General features: G+C 48.2%; 2 protein-coding genes across 2 annotated transcripts; both read right to left on the minus strand.

The window, feature by feature from the left end:
* Positions 1 to 1,706: 1,706 nt before the first annotated feature.
* On the minus strand, positions 1,707 to 9,002 carry LOC128408889 (zinc finger protein 345-like). Its single transcript, XM_053378916.1, has 4 exons — positions 8,688 to 9,002; positions 6,599 to 6,723; positions 5,311 to 5,406; positions 1,707 to 4,483 (listed from the first exon to the last, which is right to left on the minus strand). Exons 2-4 carry the CDS (start codon positions 6,684 to 6,686, stop codon positions 2,586 to 2,588), a joined length of 2,082 nt encoding a protein of 693 aa, XP_053234891.1. The 5' UTR covers positions 6,687 to 6,723; positions 8,688 to 9,002; the 3' UTR covers positions 1,707 to 2,585.
* A 478-nt stretch (positions 9,003 to 9,480) lies between these two features.
* LOC128408902 (zinc finger protein 554-like) lies at positions 9,481 to 16,506 on the minus strand. Its single transcript, XM_053378944.1, has 6 exons — positions 16,482 to 16,506; positions 14,720 to 15,178; positions 13,433 to 13,562; positions 12,712 to 12,797; positions 12,562 to 12,607; positions 9,481 to 10,537 (listed from the first exon to the last, which is right to left on the minus strand). The coding sequence occupies exons 2-6, from the start codon at positions 15,152 to 15,154 to the stop codon at positions 9,648 to 9,650; spliced, it is 1,587 nt and encodes a 528-aa protein (XP_053234919.1). The 5' UTR covers positions 15,155 to 15,178; positions 16,482 to 16,506; the 3' UTR covers positions 9,481 to 9,647.
* Positions 16,507 to 16,771: the final 265 nt, after the last annotated feature.

Raw genomic sequence — 16,771 nt, forward strand, 5'->3', positions numbered from 1 at the left:
TGAATATACACACAGCATCGCTGGAACACCCAGGGCTCCACCCCAGCTTTCACCTACTCCCTGTTCACAGATTTCCAAATTATTTTTCCGACACCACTAGGGCTGAACAACAACAAAACAAAAATGCTCTTAAAAAAAGAATAGTGCTTCTCAGCATGCAACGTGCAGACACACTGCTCTGGGTAATTTCTTTTAACCGCTCACGCAAAACCTTTGTGTGTATATCCATTTGCAGGTATCATTCCACATACAGTGGTAACTCAGATTACAGACGCTTCAGGTTACAGTCTCCGTTAACCCAGAAATAGTACCTCGGGTTAAGAACTTTGCTTCAGGATGAGAACAGAAATCGCTCAGCGGCAGCGGGAGGCCCCATTAGCTAAAGTGGTACTTCAGGTTAAGAACAGTTTCAGGTTACTGGAGTAAATATATGAACTATTTGAAAAGTGATTGTGATGAACAGATTACGCTAGTAGGATTGCAAGAAGTTTTGTAAAGTGGATTATTTGAAATACTGCAAGAAAGACTATGAAGAGAATTATTAGTTAAGGAGAACTAAATGTAATATAGAAATTAAGAAATGCAGAGTGAGTGATAAAGAACGGGAAAACATCAGAGGTGTTGACGGAAGTCTAAAATATTGTATAAGATGAGAAGATAGGCTGTATGACTGTTGGAACGGATATGTTAATATATGTGTGTGTGTGTGAACAGTTTCAGGTTAAGAATGGACCTCCAGAACAAATTGTTCTTAACCCGAGGTACCACTGTATTTCAAAACCGAATCAACCCCACTCTACATTGATTTCTGCTTTGGGGGTCGGCTGCTTCTAAGGGTTTATTCCAAGATGGCTGCTGCTGCCTGGCCATGTCATGGCTTATGAGGATTGCGAGGTGGGGGGGTGGAAGAGAAGCTGCCTCTCCTGGAGCATCAGTTGGAGGCTTCTCAGTCCAGCTACCTTGACGGACATGTTCTGTGTGCTCCAAGGAGTGCAGGATTCAGGACTTGGTCTCCGAGTTCCCTGTGTGGAGGGATTGGCTGTTAAAGCACTCTGGGAACTGTAGCTCTGCCAGGGGAGTGAGGCCTTGCTGATAACTCGGCACCCTTAACAAACCAGAGCTCCCAGGGTTCTTTGGGGTAAGCCGTGACCATTTAAACTGACATCATAGTGCTTTAAATGTATGGAAAGGTAAGGAGCACATGTCCCTTTGATGGGTCCCTCCCTGAGAGGTATGACCCAGTTAGCAATACAGTGGTACCTTGGTTCTCAAACGCCTTGGTACTCAAACCCCTTGGTTCCCAAACACCGAAAACCCAGAAGTTAAGTGTTCCGGTTTTCGAACGCTTTTTGGAAGCCGAACACCCGATGCGGCTGTCAGCTATTGTTTCCAGGGCGCCTGCACCAATCAGAAGCTGTGCCTTGGTTTTCGAACATTTCAGAAGTAAAACAGACTTCCAGAACGAATTAAGTTTGGCACTTTTGTTTTTGCTATTTGTTTTGCATTTTTATTTTTGAGGCTTTTTCGGTTAATTTGTTTTTGTGACTATGTGGAACCCAGTTCAGCTTACTGATTGTGTGGCTGCGGAAATGGATAAAAGCCCCCCATCCAAACAATGGCTATCATCAGTGCAGGTAAGGAATTTTTAAATTTTTTTTTAATCATTTACAATACTGTCTTATTTATTTTATAGTATAGTACATTATTGCTTTCATTTTAAGGATCAATGGTCTCATTAGAGAGTAAAATTCATGTTAAATTGCTGTTTTAGGGGTTGTTTTTAAAAGTCTGGAATGGATTAATTCATTTTGCATTTCTATGGGAAAGCGTGCCTTGGTTCTGGAACAGTTTGGTTTTGGAATAGATTTCCAGAATGGATTAAGTTTGAGAACCAAGGTACCACTGTACTCCTATTTTTTCTTTATTTGTGTCTTCTTGGATCTTCTTCGTTCTAGGGTTCCAGTGGTTTAATCTGTGGAGGGAGAGGGTCGTTCTCAAAGTTGGACATGACATGTTTCCAGCCTCTGCCACACTCTGTGACACAGCTGAGTCCAATGAGACCCCCTTGGCAACCAGAACCTGAACTTGCAATACGAACAATTCAGTGGGTCCCACTTCCTTCCTCGTGTCATGCAACTTTGGCTCCTCAGCCCAACTTCAGCTCTTTAACTAGGGGTAAGGAACTTTAGCCAAGCCACGCCCACCTGCCAATCACCAGGTGTCATATATGACGTCACATGCAGGCACATAAAAAGACAGATGTGTAGGGCCAAAAATGGCTTCCGAAGCAGCAAAGATCAGTTGGTTGGCAGTACCTCAAAGCACAGCACAGGGTTCCTTGCAAAGAGCTCTGTGTGGTGCTTTGACGTGCCAACAATCAACTGAGTGCTGGGCCTTCAAAGCACAGCATCCCGTGATGTGGGCCCTGCTCAACCGTCACATTTGGCCCATGTAGGTGTGGGGAGGCAAGGCAGATACGGACCAGCTACAGTTGGTTTACTGGGTAAGGGGGAAGTGTTTGAGTGTTTCTGTGTGCGAAGAGCAGAAGGGGCAGCAAAATGGGAGTGAGATTTGCACAGCATTGATCAAGGGGGGTTAGTAGTGGGCATGTGAGCAGCTGGCTGAGTCCAGCTTCTGGCAGTGGCTGTCAAACTCTCGGCTTCTTGCCCCAAACCGTTTCCCCCTATGGTCCTCCATGCATCACCAGCAGATTTGGCCACCCACGGGAAAGGGCCAACGGGATCTAGTGGAGACGACCAGACTTCCTGCTGCTCCAGTGGGACCCTCCTTTCACCTTCCCCTTCCCACCATTCAGGCGCGGCCGTTGCCAGCGATGCATCGTCTTGGTTGCTCTGCGGCAGGCATTGGTCTTTGGAGACTGCGTGAGCACGCTGGTGCCGGTTGCGGTGGGAGCTGCGGCCGAAGCACTTCCCGCAGTAGGCGCACGGAAAGGGCTTCTCTCCGGTGTGCGAGAGCCGGTGGCGGTCGAAATGCGAGCTCCAAGCAAAGCCCCTGCCGCAGACATCGCACTGGTAGGGCTTCTCTCCGCGGTGCAACCGGCGGTGACGTTCAAGCACCGCCGCGCTGCTGAACCCTTTCCCACATTCGGGGCAGCGGTGAGGCTTGGACTTGGCGTCGTGGAGGCGCCGGTGGGTGGCCAGCGTGGCACCGACGGCAAAGGTCTTGCCGCACTCCCCGCAGCCATGGGGCCGGGCCCCAGTGTGGATGCGCCGGTGCCTCTCCAAGTGGGAGCCCACTGTGAACCCCCGGCCGCAGTCCCCGCACTCGTAGGGCTTCTCCCCGGTGTGGATACGCCGGTGTCGCTCCAAGTGCGAGCTCCACCCGAAGCTTTTGTTGCAGTCCGGACACTGGTGAGGCTTCCCGCCGGTGTGGCTGAGCTGGTGTTTGGCCAGAGAGGCAGGGTCCCAGAAGCTGCGGGCGCACTCTGGGCAGGAGTGCGGCCTGCTGTTGCTGTGGGCGCGTTGATGCTTGAGGAGGGCAGAGCACCAGCTAAACCGCCGCCCACATTCGGGGCACTGGTAGGGCTTTTCCCCTGTGTGGACGCGCTGGTGTTTGAGCAGGTTGGAGCTCTGGCTGAAGCGTTTCCCGCAGACTGTGCACGGATAGGGCCGTGCCTCGGCCTCGGCCTCCTGTTCCTCCGCTGCCTCTGCATCCTCGTGCTCCAGAGGGGTCTGGGTGGCTTTGTGCTTGAAGCGCTGAGGCTGAGTGATGTGGTTGACCCGCTTGCCGCAATCTGCGCATTTTGAGGGCGGAGCCTCCTCGGGCAGAGCTGCCCCGGCGTGCGTTCGCCTGTGGCGATCCAGGTGCGAGCTCCAGGCGAACGCCCGCCCACACTCGGGGCACTTGTAGGGCTTCTCGCCGGTGTGGATCCGCCGGTGCCTCTCTAGGTGGGAGCTCCAGGCGAAGCTCTTCCCGCAGTCAACGCACTCGTGGGGCTTCTCTCCGGCGTGGCTCTTGCGGTGCCGCTCCAGGGCTGCCGGCTCGCTGAAGCACTTCCTGCACTCGGGGCAGCGGTTGGGCTTCTCTCCCCCCGGCGCGTGGGTCCGCTGGTGGGTCAGCAGCGTGGAGCTGACGCTGAAGCTCTTCCCGCAGTCAGAGCAGTGGTACGGCCGCTCCCCCGTGTGGGTTCTCTGGTGGATCGTCAGGTCGGAGCGCTGGATGAAGCCCTTCCCGCACTCCTCGCACTCATAGGGCTTCTCTCCCGTGTGGATCTTCTGGTGTTTCACCAAGGCAGACTTGTGGCTGAAGGTTTTGCCACACTGGAGGCAGTTGTTGGGGTTGTGGAGGGCGGCAGGAGGAGGGGGCGGGGATGAAGGCAGAGCGGGCGGCAGGGGGCTCTCAGCCAGGATGCTATAGCTCAGATCAACATCCCTGGGACTCTCGGAGTCTTCTGCTGCCGGCTCCACCTCTTTGGGGTCCTTCTGTGCAGGAAGATTCTCTTCCTCCATGTTGCCACCGATGGCTGGAGAGACAGGAGTTACACAAACAGGCCTGAATATAGGTTTGATGAGGTGTTCCACAGGGCAGGCACCACCACCGAGAAGGCCCTCTGCCTGGTTCCCTGTAACCTCACTTCTTGGAGTGAGAGAACCGCTAGAAGGCCCTCGGAGCTGGACCTAAGTGTACTCAGGAACTATGTTCACTTCTAATATCACTTCTCCCCTAACCTGATCCAAAACACCCACCCACCTCACTCACACACGAAAACAAAGATCACCACAGCCAATCACAAGCAAACAATCACACCCTAGGCCAACCCCAACCTCTCTCACCACCAAAGGAACACAAGTGAACAACACAAGCAACGCTGACACCAAACTCTACATACATTAAACATAATAGAAACACCGCCACCCGACCCCACCCCCATCCATCTTCCCTCTCTCCACCCCCCCTTTCTTTTTTCTTTCTTTTTTCTTCTCCCCCTAATGCCTCAATAAATGAAACGGATTTGTAAAAATGTTACATGGAAGAAGAAGAAAAAATACGAGGCACTACACTTCTGTAAAACAAGAAAATCCTTAATAAAAAAAAATATTAAAAAATAATAATAATATCACTTCTCCTTTTCTGCCGCGAGCCCCCACCCCTTGACTGCCTGTGCACCCCACTCTCATGTCCTCTGCCAGCCAGCCAGCTGCTGTCTATGCACTGGAGCAAAATATATGGAGTCTGACTCTCTGCCTTTAAGCTCCCTGTGTGATTCCTCCCCAGTGCGTGGAAGGCAGGACTGGCAGGGCTTATTCTGAGTATCTGTAGCAAAGAATTTTAGGAAAGCCCATGACTCACCTGGAAGGATGACACTCGGGTCCTGCAGGTCAAAGGTTGTCGCCTCATCTCCTTGTTCCAATCGGGACAGCAAGTCAGGCTTGGACAGTGGAAATTCTTCTCAGTTGAAAAGATTGAGGTGGGGGAAGAGGAGGGAATGCAGCTTTAGTTCAGTTTATAAATCAACCACCGCCACCCATATCTCAACTATTTTTAGGCCAATGTGGGCAGGACCTCCCGCTAAACCGATGGGTGATTTGAAATAGATCAGTAAGCGCTGTTGACTCCCCATGTTTTAACAGCAGCAACAAACCCACCACCCACCCAGTATTTGGCTTCTGAAACTAAGAATGTTTGGGCGAGGAGCAGGGAGACCAATAATTATTTTTTATATATAAAGATTTTGAGCTCAGTGTCGATACTGAAAGCAGAATATCGATCTGAACTGTGGAAACCCTCCCTGTTTACTCAATGTTCAGGGAACTGAACTTTGAACCTGTTTATTCTCATGCCATATTTGTGTGTTCACTATGCAAGCTCAGAATTCTTGAAAGTCTCAACTCTTCTCCTTTTCTTTTAAAAGAAGCCTGGGCTCTCATGGTTGCAAAGAACTGGAAATTCTCAAGTGAATGCGTCTGTGTAACTTGAAAGCTGGCACACAAACAGAAATCAATGTGCTGCAAAACATTGCTGTACCAATTTAGCACTTCTTACTTTAAAGCTGACAGCAGCAATTACACCAAGCGACAAAATCATAGACATTTTGGCACATCTCTTCTCACTCCAGCCGCCACCCCGATATAAATATGAATATTCCCGTATACAAAATGGAGTTCATCTCCCCAGATGGCATGCAGAGAGGGCAGCACTCCCTTAGCAACAGACTCTGTGAAGATGTGTGCCAACCCCCTGCCCCCCACTCCACCCCTGTAATCTGGGGTTTCGGGGGGAAATTTGAATTTGAAAATAACCTGGGGAATTTTCCTATGCAAATTAGGGTGATCTGCAGAAGGCTAATTTCCATCAGAACCATTTTCAGCTTGCATCGGAAAACGTTCCAAAGCCCTAGAGAGTGATCTCGATTAGCATGCACATTTTACTTGTATTTAGTAAACAAAGCTGAGCAGTTTGACGATTGCCTAATATTGCATTTGTAATTAGTTTTCACGACTGAACTTATGAAACAGAAGACTTTCCGCAGAGGGAAAAACACCACACGTTTTGGAGGTTTTTCTGCTTCACGTCACTGGCGTCCCCCTGTAAAAGTTTATGGGTGGAGGAGAGGAGGAGGCAGCCAACATCGTCCTACCAAGTGCCATCAGCGTCTCGTAGCTCTCCTGCATGACGTCGTGGTACAAGGCCTTCTGCCGGGGATCCAACAGCACATACTGCTCCATTGCCACCAGCAGCCGCAGCTCAGACAGATCACAGCCTCTGGAAGAACAAGCAGCAGGTCCCATTGGCCAAACTCCAGGTAAAGGAAAAACTAGAGCAGGGCCGGATTTAGGTTTCATGAGGCCCTGAGCTACTGAAGGTAATGGGGCCCTTTATATGCCCAGCTGTCCTTTGTCAACAACAAATTGTCAATGTTTTTTGGGTTGAATATATGCTATAGGGTAATTGATGGACCTAATAGGCATCTAAAGCCATTTGCACATAACAAATAGGAGCTTACACAACACAAAACACTGTTGCTGTATGTAGGTTTTATTTTATTTGTTTTTTCTCTTATATTTTGGAAATGTACACCCAGTTGTTGTTTTTCCTTTAATTTTTTTTGGGGGGCCCCAAGAGAGTGGGGCCCTAAGCTATAGCTTGTTTAGCTTATACGTAAATCTGGCACTGAACTGGAGGTTATGGGCAACAGTAAGCAAATGATGACTTGATTTCACGATATATATTTTAGACTGGATTTTATTGCAAACTGTCTCAGGTGCCTTTGCTGCGAGAGGGTGAGCAATACCTTTGAATGGGTGGGTATATATATTTATTTGTCTTATTTCATAAAATTTATACATTGCTTCATTGTAAAAACAAAAAACCCCAAAACAGAATAAAACGATATAATTTTCGGTAAAAGCAACTACTGAAAACATTTCTTAAAGAATTAAAATCCGCCTGTAAGCTAAAAACACATATCAAAATCCCACCAATCTGGGTAGCCTTGCCTGAAGAAAAAAAGTCCTTAGCAGGCGTCGAAGAGAGCACAGTGGAAGTACTTGCTTGATATCAAACCAGAAGAGAGTTCCAAAGTATAGGTGCTGCCACACTAAAATATCTAATTATTACAAATGCAGGCTGAGTATTTCTGTGGCACCTGTGGCAGTGCCCGTTCCGCAGATGGAAGCAGCTAAGTGGGCATATTTGGGTTCAGGTGAGCTCAGAAGTCAACTGCTCCTAATAAGCTATTGAGGGCTTTATACACCAATAAGAACACCTTGAATTGGGCTCAGTAGCAATAAATAGATATACTGCATGCTCATGCATCCTCATTCTTTTCTCATGGGGGGGGGGGGAAGGAACCCCTTCAGTTCCATGACATAAACATGGTACAAGCTCACCTGCTTCTGTCACCATCCCTTATTACCTTTCCATTTTTCTTCCCCTGTCAGGACTCAGGGATTCGTTTAACTGCCCGGCAGCCAAACATAATATAATATAGATAGGATCTTCTCTGTCTCGCCTTCTTGCGACACTAAATTTTTTTAAAAAAAATCTTCCTCCCCTAACACACCTGTGAAGTTGTTAAAAGGTCCGGCCGGGAGGAGGAAGGAGCAACCTTCTCACGTGGCTGTCAAAAGAACAACAGAAAACCCCCTGTGCTGAAATAAATCAGATGTAATCCCTAGCGGAAATGCTGCTGTCAAAGAAAGATGTGTTTTGGGCTGTGCTTTGAGGGCTATGTTTAAATTTAAAAACGCTGAAGGATATAACTGCAGGGTTTCCCCTAAGCTCCCCCCACCCATTTTCTGGTGGTGCTGGGTTTGGTTTCTGAATCCCACACCCCAACAAAACGCGCTGTGTTGTTTTGCAGCACACGCCGGAGCAAGCATCCGAAGAAAGCGGTGTTTCTTGCAAGTGGGTTTTTCGCCCCACAAACGCATCGTCGGGTGGGGGGGGGGAGCTGTGGAAAATAGGGTTCCCTCCCGAAAACGCAATCATGTCTGCTGTTTTTCAAGTGCCCCCCTTCGCTGCTCTCCCTATTGATCAGATGCATAGATTGATCTTGAGGGGAAATCCCCCTCTGCCTTGTGTTCGCTGCGTAAAAACCAGCACCACCACCGCGCCTCAGTTGGAAAGGGAGGCTTTAAAATGGAGGCTTAAAAAAAAGAGACTCTTTTCTCTTCGCCTTTCCCTTGAACACATCTGCTCCGTTTTCCCGATCTCTTCTGGGTTACCTGGAGTCTCCGGCTGCGGAAGGGTTAAGGGCTGCGAGCGGCGCCCGCGGCTGCTGCGCCACGAGGCTGAGCCCGGCCAGCGGCAGTTCTCCCTCCGGTCGGCCACCCGACCGCACGCCGCGCTTCGCCGGGAGCAGCAGCCGCGGCTGCCTGGTTGCTACGGGGGAACCCGCCGCAGCTGGGGTGACCTAGGAAGCTCAGCCCCCTGATATCCTGGGTGGGAAAGAATAGAGAGCTTGGGAAAGGCAGGGAGCGAGATCCCCTCCCTCAGCTGTAGCCAGAGCCCTCTGGTGGTCGTGCCTGCGACGCCTTTTCCTCGCCTGCTCTCCTTGCGTCAGCCAGATCATTCCCCTCCAAAAAGAGAGTTAAAAGTGGTCTCCCAAATACTGTCCTGACTTTAAAAGCCCTAAATCGCTTCGGCCCTTTATACCTGAAGGAGCGTCTCCACCCCCATCGTTCAGCTCGGACATTGAGGTCCACCTGCGAGGGTCTTCTGGCAGTTCCCTCCCTGCGAGAAGTGAGGTTACAGGGAACCAGGCAGAGGGCCTTCTCGGTAGTGGCGCCTGCCCTGTGGGACGCCCTCCCACCTGATGTCAAGGAGATAAAGAACTACACAACTTTTGGAAGACATCTGAAGGCAGCCCTGTATAGGGAAGTTTTTAACGTTTGATGTTTTCATATGTGTTGTAAGCTAACCAGAGTGGCTGGGGCAACCCAGCCAGATGGGCAGGGTACACATAATAAAATTATTGTTATTGTTATTATTTTTATTATACATGGTTTGTAACACACACAAAAGATCCATAAAAAAGAAGCGGGCAGATGCATTCAAATCAAAGCTTTTCCAAACCACATAGTAATTTACAAAATGCAAAAAGACACATCTGCCAAAAGGCACAAAATGCAAAAAGAACCTAGACTTGAAAGCTCTTCCACACAGAGGACATTTTAGCCATTGCCCTAAGAGTGGACTCTCTCATTATGTTGAACAAGACCTGAATGTCTAATGAAGCCTTTGCCACAGTCGAAGCACTGATAGGGTCGCTCGCCTGTGTGGGTTCTATAATGATAGACGAGTTTCATGCGCTGATTAAATCTTTTCCCGCAATCAGGACACTGGAATGGCTTCTCTCCAGTGTGAAGTCTCTGGTGTTGGGTCAGGGATGATTTCACTCTGAAGCTCTTGCCGCAATGGGGGCACTGGTAAGGCTTCTCCCCTGTGTGGATCCTCTGGTGACGCACAAGAGTTGACCGGACTTGGAAGCTCTTGCCGCACTCATGGCATTTGTGGGGCCTGTTGGCTGTGTGACTCATCCGATGCCGATCAAGGGTTGATTTGCAAGCGAAACTCCCCCCACACTCCTTGCAAGCGTAGCATCTTTCTCTTGAGGTAGAGGCAACATGTTTAAAGAGGACTGAACTATTGCTTAAGGTGTTTTCAGAGGAATTCAGTTCAGTGAAGATCTCTGAGTGGCCTACAAAGTCAGAGCTGAAGGGGGGCCATTTTTCACATTCAGGCCACATGTAGGACGATTTTCCTCCGGGGTGCCTTTTCTCATACCCTGATGTGCTTGTGTATGTTTTCCCAGGCCAAGTAGAAGTGTAGTCAACCACTTCTTGTTCGGTTTGTAAGTGGATCTGTGGATCGTGGTTTTCTTCCAAATTGCTTCCAAAATGAAATGCGTTTTCCTCTTCCTTCCATGGGTGCCTTCCTTGCTGATCGCTTTGTTGTGGCCAGCTCACATTATCTTCTTCTTCCTTAATAGGCCAGGAAGGAATCTCATTCCCTTCGTCTTTAGGATTATCCTGCCAAAACTTGCTTTCTGAATTTATTTCCACCATAATGATATCTGGAATAATAACAACAACAACAAAATAGCATTCTACCATTGGACATTCTTGCATCGCAGGCAATTGGCTTAGATGATTATCAGGGTCCCTTCCCATTCTATAATTCTATGACCCAACAAAGGTGAAAGTTGGGAGATTCAGGACAGACAAAAAAAAAGTACTTATTCACAGAAAATGCAGTTCAGACTATGGAATCTGCTCTCCCCAAGAGGTAGTGAAGGCCACCAAACTGGACAGCTTTAAAAGAGGATGTTATGTACTGAGTTGAATAGAATCCAGAATGCAGCAGTCTGATTGGTCCTAGAACAATAGGATCCGGAATGCAGCAGTCTGATTGGTCCACAGGAGCCACCCAATCCAGCTCCAGGTGGAAGTGAATCTGCAACCTGATTGGCCTACAGGAGAATCCTGGAATTAGCCAATCATGTGGAGCCCATTGTGTAAATAATGTATATAAAGCAGACATTCTGGGGGAACTTCCATTCCTCCTCACCACTATGAGCTGAATAAAGAGCATGAAATCCACTCTTGACTCCGAGTATATTTCAGAGGATTAGCCAAATTCATGGAGGACAGCGCTATTGATGATAACAATGGCTAGGTTCTGCCTCCACTGTTGGAGGAAATATACCTTCTGAGGGCCAGTTGCCGGGAATCACAAATGGGGAGATTGCTGTTGCAATCAGGTCCTGCCTGCCTCTTTTCTTAGGGGCATCTGTTTGGTCACTGAAGGGAAAAGAGGATGCAAGACTTTGCCCTGTGAGCATTGTGGCTCTCCAAGTCCTCCAGCAGAATCCTTTCCTCTTCCCTTAAAGCTGCAAATTCCAGGGACTGAACCTCAGCCCCCCTGCCCAGAAAGTGTGCGCCCAACCGCTGCACTGTCCCCCTCGCAGTGCATTGAATACAACATGCGTCAGCGACAAAGGAGCAGAATATGGTGCCTCTGAGTCTCTAAAACTAAGAGATGGCCCTACATAACACAGGGGAAATACTGCTGAGCCAGAGGTGGCTGGTGGGTCGGAAGGCAGGGAGCCCGATCAGCAGGCAGAGCCAAGGAGAGGCGGAGCCAACTCATTCCAGTGGGGTCTCCCCATTCTCCTCCATGCTTAGTTCTACAAGGGAAACTCAGACTTAGGCAGGGGAAGCTGGCAGGCACTGCTGCCCTTGTAAGTCCGAAGGCAAACACATGGCAGTGTGTGTGTGTGATGGAGGGCAGGCTGTAATTGGTGGGGCAGTGCCTCCTCCACCCTAATGGACCAGCCCCCAATGATTCAGAGCCCTCCTAGCTCCCTCTGTTGATCCTTTGTGAAGCAGCCAGGACAGCCCAATATTTCTTCTGCATCAGTGCCATAGGTGGTATCTTTTATTTTTATTATTACCCTGACCCTTCACTGTAAGATCCCCAGGGTGGGTTCCAACAATATAAAGTTAAGGTAAAGGTAAAGGGACCCCTGACCATTAGGTCCATCGCAGATGACTCTGGGGTTGTGGCGCTCATCTCGCTTTACTGGCGAGGGAGCCAGCGTACAGCTTCCAGGTCACGTGGCCAGCATGACTAAGCAAGCCGCTTCTGGCCAACCAGAGCAGCGCACGGAAATGCCGTTTACCTTCCCGCTGCAGTGGTACCTATTTATCTACTTGCACTCTGACATGCTTTCAAACTGCTAGGTTGGCAGGAGCAGGGACCAAGCAACGGGAGCTCACCCCGTCGCAAGGATTCAAACCGCCAACCTTCTGATCGGCAAGTCCTAGGCTCTGTGGTTTAACCCACAGCGCCACCCACGTCTTTTATTTTTATTATTTTCCTGACCCTTCACTGTAAGATCCCAGGGTGGGTTCCAACAATATAAAGATGCAATATTCAAATCCGTTAACAGAAACCTGTAAAGTTTACCGCTCGCTTTGTTTGCAAAATGTCATTGCTTTGTTTTTAAATTGAGGATCTGTTTGCTGCCCTGGACTCTCTGGGGCAGAAGGGAGAATTATAAATTCAATAACTAGGTAAGTAACTAAAATAATTTACCTGGATTGGTAACAGTGCAAGTTGAGACTGGATGTGTGGATTCAGGCTGTTAAGGTCAAAAAGAAAGTGAGTGAGTGACAAGCACCCCTTGCATTCCTCATTTATCTCCTCTCCCAAATCCCTTCCCTCTTTTCCCCAAGGTTTGCCCACCTGTATGGATGCTAGGATCCCTGTTTCAGACTTCTTAAGACTGGCAGCTTTTGTTTGTGATGTGTTGCTGTCTGACAGCTGAAGCACTGAAAAAGCAATGGTGATCTGTAAAAGAAATGCTTCACAGGCAAATGAATTCTACCTTTTGGCTCAGGAGACCCCAATCCAGGTTGCATAAAGGTAAAGGGACCCCTGACTGTTAGGTCCAGTCGTGACCGACTCTGGGGTTGCCGCGCTCATCTCACTTTATTGGCCGAGGGAGCCGGTGTTCAGCTTCCGGGTCATGTGGCCAGCATGACTAAGCCGCTTCTGGCGAACCAGAGCAGCGCGCCCCGCCGGGGTGGTACCTATTTATCTACTTGCACTTTGATGTGCTTTTGAACTGCTAGGTTGGCAGGAGCAGGGACTGAGCAACGGTAGCTCACCCCGTCACGGGGATTTGAACCTCCGACCTTCTGATCGGCAAGCCCTAGGCTCTGTGGTTTAACCCACAGCGCCACCCGTGTCCAATCCAGGTTGCATAGTGGTTAGCAATTAAGGGACATGACAAAGCGAGCCGTTACTCAGCTGATGAGTATGTGTATAAGAGAGAAAGAATAATTGTTTCGTGCATGATATGTAATCCACATCTCAATTTTGCTAAAAAGCATGCATCAGCAAGTCCTCCTTCAGTGGCTCAGTTGTTTGCATCCAGCCACAAAGGGAAGGCAAGAGTTCTTACCCATTGATGATGACCCGCTCTCGTCACTCTCCTCCATGACTTTCCAGTAAAGGGTCTTTTGCCTGGGGTTCACTGAAGTCTGCTCACTTTCAGAAAGGGATGCCGACGGCTCCTCAAAGTTCACTGGCAGCTGAAAAATGTTCACACCTAAAGATTTGTTTGCTGTACAGTCACAGTAGTGCCATAAAGAATAAAAGTTCAGATTCCTGAGAACCAGAGGTTGGTTTTTGTCGTTGTAATTGGAACACATTTCTGGAGCTTGTGGCTTTGCAGAGAGTTTATGTGAGGCTTATAGTGGCCAGAAGGAAAACATATTTTCATTTTCCACCAGCTTTAACCAGAGCAAAATTTCTGACCCACATTGTCTAGCCCAGGTGTGGACAATCTTTGACCCTCCATAACAGTGTTTCCCAAACTTGGGTGTCCGGTTGTTTTTTTGGACTACAGTTCCCATCATCCCTGACCACTGGTCTTGCTAGCTAGGGATGATGGGAGTTGCAGTCCAAAAACAGCTGGAGACCCAAGTTTGGGAAATGCTGCTCCAGATTATGGGTGTAGCCAAGGGGGGGGGATTGCCCATCCTAGATCAAGTAAAACAATAGAAATAACTGACCAATCACATTGGTTCTGCACCCCCAACGAAAAATCCACGCTCCAGAACTACAACCTCCATCATCCCTGGCTATTGGTCATGGTTGTTGGGGCTGATGGGAGTTGTAGTTCATCAACATCTGGAGGATCAAAGGTTCGTCATATAATAATAATAATAATATTTTTTTATTTATACCCTGCCCTCCCCAGCCAAGGCCGGACTCAGAGCGGCTTACAAGCAATAATAAAAACAAGATGAATGATTACAACTTAAAAAATAAAATAAAATACAACATTAAAATAATGGAACATTAAAATATTAAAATGTAGCCTCATTGCAGGAGGAGAAGGAAAAGAAAAAAGAAAGAGAGGGAGGGAGGGAATCAAATTGGCTCCAAGCCAAAGGCCAGGCGGAACAACTCTGTCTTACAGGCCCTGCGGAAAGAAATCAGATCCTGCAGGGCCCTGGTCTCATGAGGCAGAGCGTTCCACCAGGCCGGAGCCAGAGTTGAAAAGGCCCTGGCTCTGGTTGAAGCCAATCTAATTTCCTTAGGGCCTGGGACCACTAGGGTGTTGTTATTTATGGACCTTGAGGCTCTCCGTGGGGCATCTGGCTTAGCCCAATATGGGTAGACAGTATTATAGATTTTGAATAACCAGAATTAGTCATTGCACAAATCCTTCAGCATTCCTCACCTCGACGACGACTTCAGCTGGTTCTCGCTGTTGCAGGGCAGCCTCCACCATGCGAGCAATCTCTTTGCTGCTGCTGCTGTCTGGCCCTCTAGCTCTCAGGCAAACTTGCATCTCCTCTGGAAGTAGAGACAAGAATTGTTCCAGGACGATCATATCCACAATCTGCTCCTTGGTGCGTTCTTGAGGGCGCAGCCATCGATGAGCAGCATCGCTCAGGCGGGACAGCGTCCCCAGAGGAGTTTCTCCATGCGGGACAATGCTCTGGCGGAACATCTGCCGATGAGATTCCTGGCTGGCCAGACACAACGCCTTAGTCTCTGCAGGAGTGCCAGCTTGGTCCGCCATCTTGGATGGGGGATGTGACCGAGGAAACTTGCCAGGGAATAGAGAGGCTGGAAGGAATATCTGGCTGCTCAGAGGCCCAGCTAGAGCCATCGTTGTCCCAAGGAAAGTCCTAGCCTGTGAAATAGAAATTACAGAGAGTCTTGAAGTCCTCCTGAAATCCCAGTGTGTGACACAATCCTAAATTTACCTCAGTTCCCCAGAAACGCTAACTGCTACACATATTTCCATCTTCCTTTGAAGGATGAAACGGTATATAAACGACCTTAATAAATACATTTTAAAAAGCGAGTGTGTGTAAAAGTCTGTTTTTTATTCCTGTCTTGACCTCAGCCCTTCACCTGAAGTTCCAGTTACAGATAGGTAGCCGTGTTGGTCTGCCATAGTCAAAACAAAAAATTTTTTTCTTTCCAGTACCACCTTAAAGACCAACTAAGTTAGTTCTTGGTATGAGCTTTCGTGTGTATCTGAAGAAGTGTGCATGCACACGAAAGCTCATACCAAGAACTAACTTAGTTGGTCTTTAAGGTGCTACTGGAAGGAAAAAAATTTTTTGCTTCACCTGAAGGATATTGTTCTCTTATGAAAAGGAGATGTCAACAGATACATAGCTTTCCAAAGGCAAATGGCTGAACTCCTGTGCTGCACAATTTGCATGACAATCAAAGATACTCACTTCATAATGCATTGTATGAACGGCCATTTAGTTCTCTTTGCTTCTTATTGCCTTAAGGGGATTGCCTCTAAGGACCCTCTAAGGAGGGGAGGCGAAGTCTGGGAGGCAGATAACTGCCATGAATACCCTGTTGTGCCAGGAAATGTAAAGGATCACAGCGTTTTACTTTGAATTAAGAGAGATAAAGAATCTTGCACCACCTACTTCAATATCAGTATTTAGGCCAGCCAAAATGTCACAAAATAATGGTCAAGTTTTCAGGTTCTCCAGAACTCTGCTTCAGCCTAATAGTTTATGATTAGCAAGGAGAGGGGAGGAAAAAAGTTGGCGGGTAACGATGCTATGGATTCTGCATTTTCAAAAATTTCTGAAGTTTATTTGATTTGATTTTTTGCTTTAAATGACAATGGCTTTATTAAGCCCACTTGGTTTTAAATTAGTCTATGGATTTTAGCAGTGCTGGCTCCCAACCATTTGATTTGTATAGCGCTTGGGGAGCTCTTTGATCAAGTGGTTTATAAATCTCCTAAATAGAGAGGCGCAGATTTACAGCTTTCCTATAGCCCTGAGTGCATTATTTCTGACCTGCATAAAGAAGCATAAGCTTTGGAAACAGGGCGAGCGAATTAATTTCTCATCATATAAAGGATCTGGGGCAAATGGAAAGAAAGAAACGGCAGGTGTTTGTCCCGTCCCCCCCATGGTACAAAATCTTTTATCTATGTTTGTTCCATCACTTCTTACCTGGAGCAAGAAGTTCAGAGGAATCCTGAGCAGGGTGTTCACCTGCTGATCTCTCTTCCACCTTCTCACACAATCCCATGAAACTAGCATCCAGGTGTAAGGAAGGAATAATCAACTAGAGGTTCAGCCTCTTAAATAAAACTCCTTTCATTCTAGCCTGGTAACACAACCCCCATGCACTGCCCTCTGGTGGGGAGAAGCTTAAATGACGCCCTACCTGACCGGGATCACCTCTTCTGTTGAGGAAGTAGGTTAGTCATCTGACTGTGGAGATGGTGGGAGCCTGGGCT

This window comes from Podarcis raffonei, chromosome 2 (assembly GCF_027172205.1).
Source record: "Podarcis raffonei isolate rPodRaf1 chromosome 2, rPodRaf1.pri, whole genome shotgun sequence".
In the NCBI taxonomy this organism is placed as follows: domain Eukaryota; kingdom Metazoa; phylum Chordata; class Lepidosauria; order Squamata; family Lacertidae; genus Podarcis; species Podarcis raffonei.

Coding starts and splice junctions, on each gene's coding strand:
- LOC128408889 (XM_053378916.1), bottom strand. CDS start 6,686: ATGGAGCAGTATGTGCTGTTGGATCCCCGGCAGAAGGCCTTGTACCAC. Junction 5,407..6,598: donor CGAGACGCTGATGGCACTTG/GTAGGACGATGT, acceptor TCAACTGAGAAG/AATTTCCACTGTCCAAGCCT. Junction 4,484..5,310: donor CCCGAGTGTCATCCTTCCAG/GTGAGTCATGGG, acceptor CTGTCTCTCCAG/CCATCGGTGGCAACATGGAG.
- LOC128408902 (XM_053378944.1), bottom strand. CDS start 15,154: ATGGCTCTAGCTGGGCCTCTGAGCAGCCAGATATTCCTTCCAGCCTCT. Junction 12,798..13,432: donor GAGCGGGTCATCATCAATGG/GTAAGAACTCTT, acceptor TTGCTTTTTCAG/TGCTTCAGCTGTCAGACAGC. Junction 10,538..12,561: donor TTGCACTGTTACCAATCCAG/GTAAATTATTTT, acceptor TTATTATTCCAG/ATATCATTATGGTGGAAATA.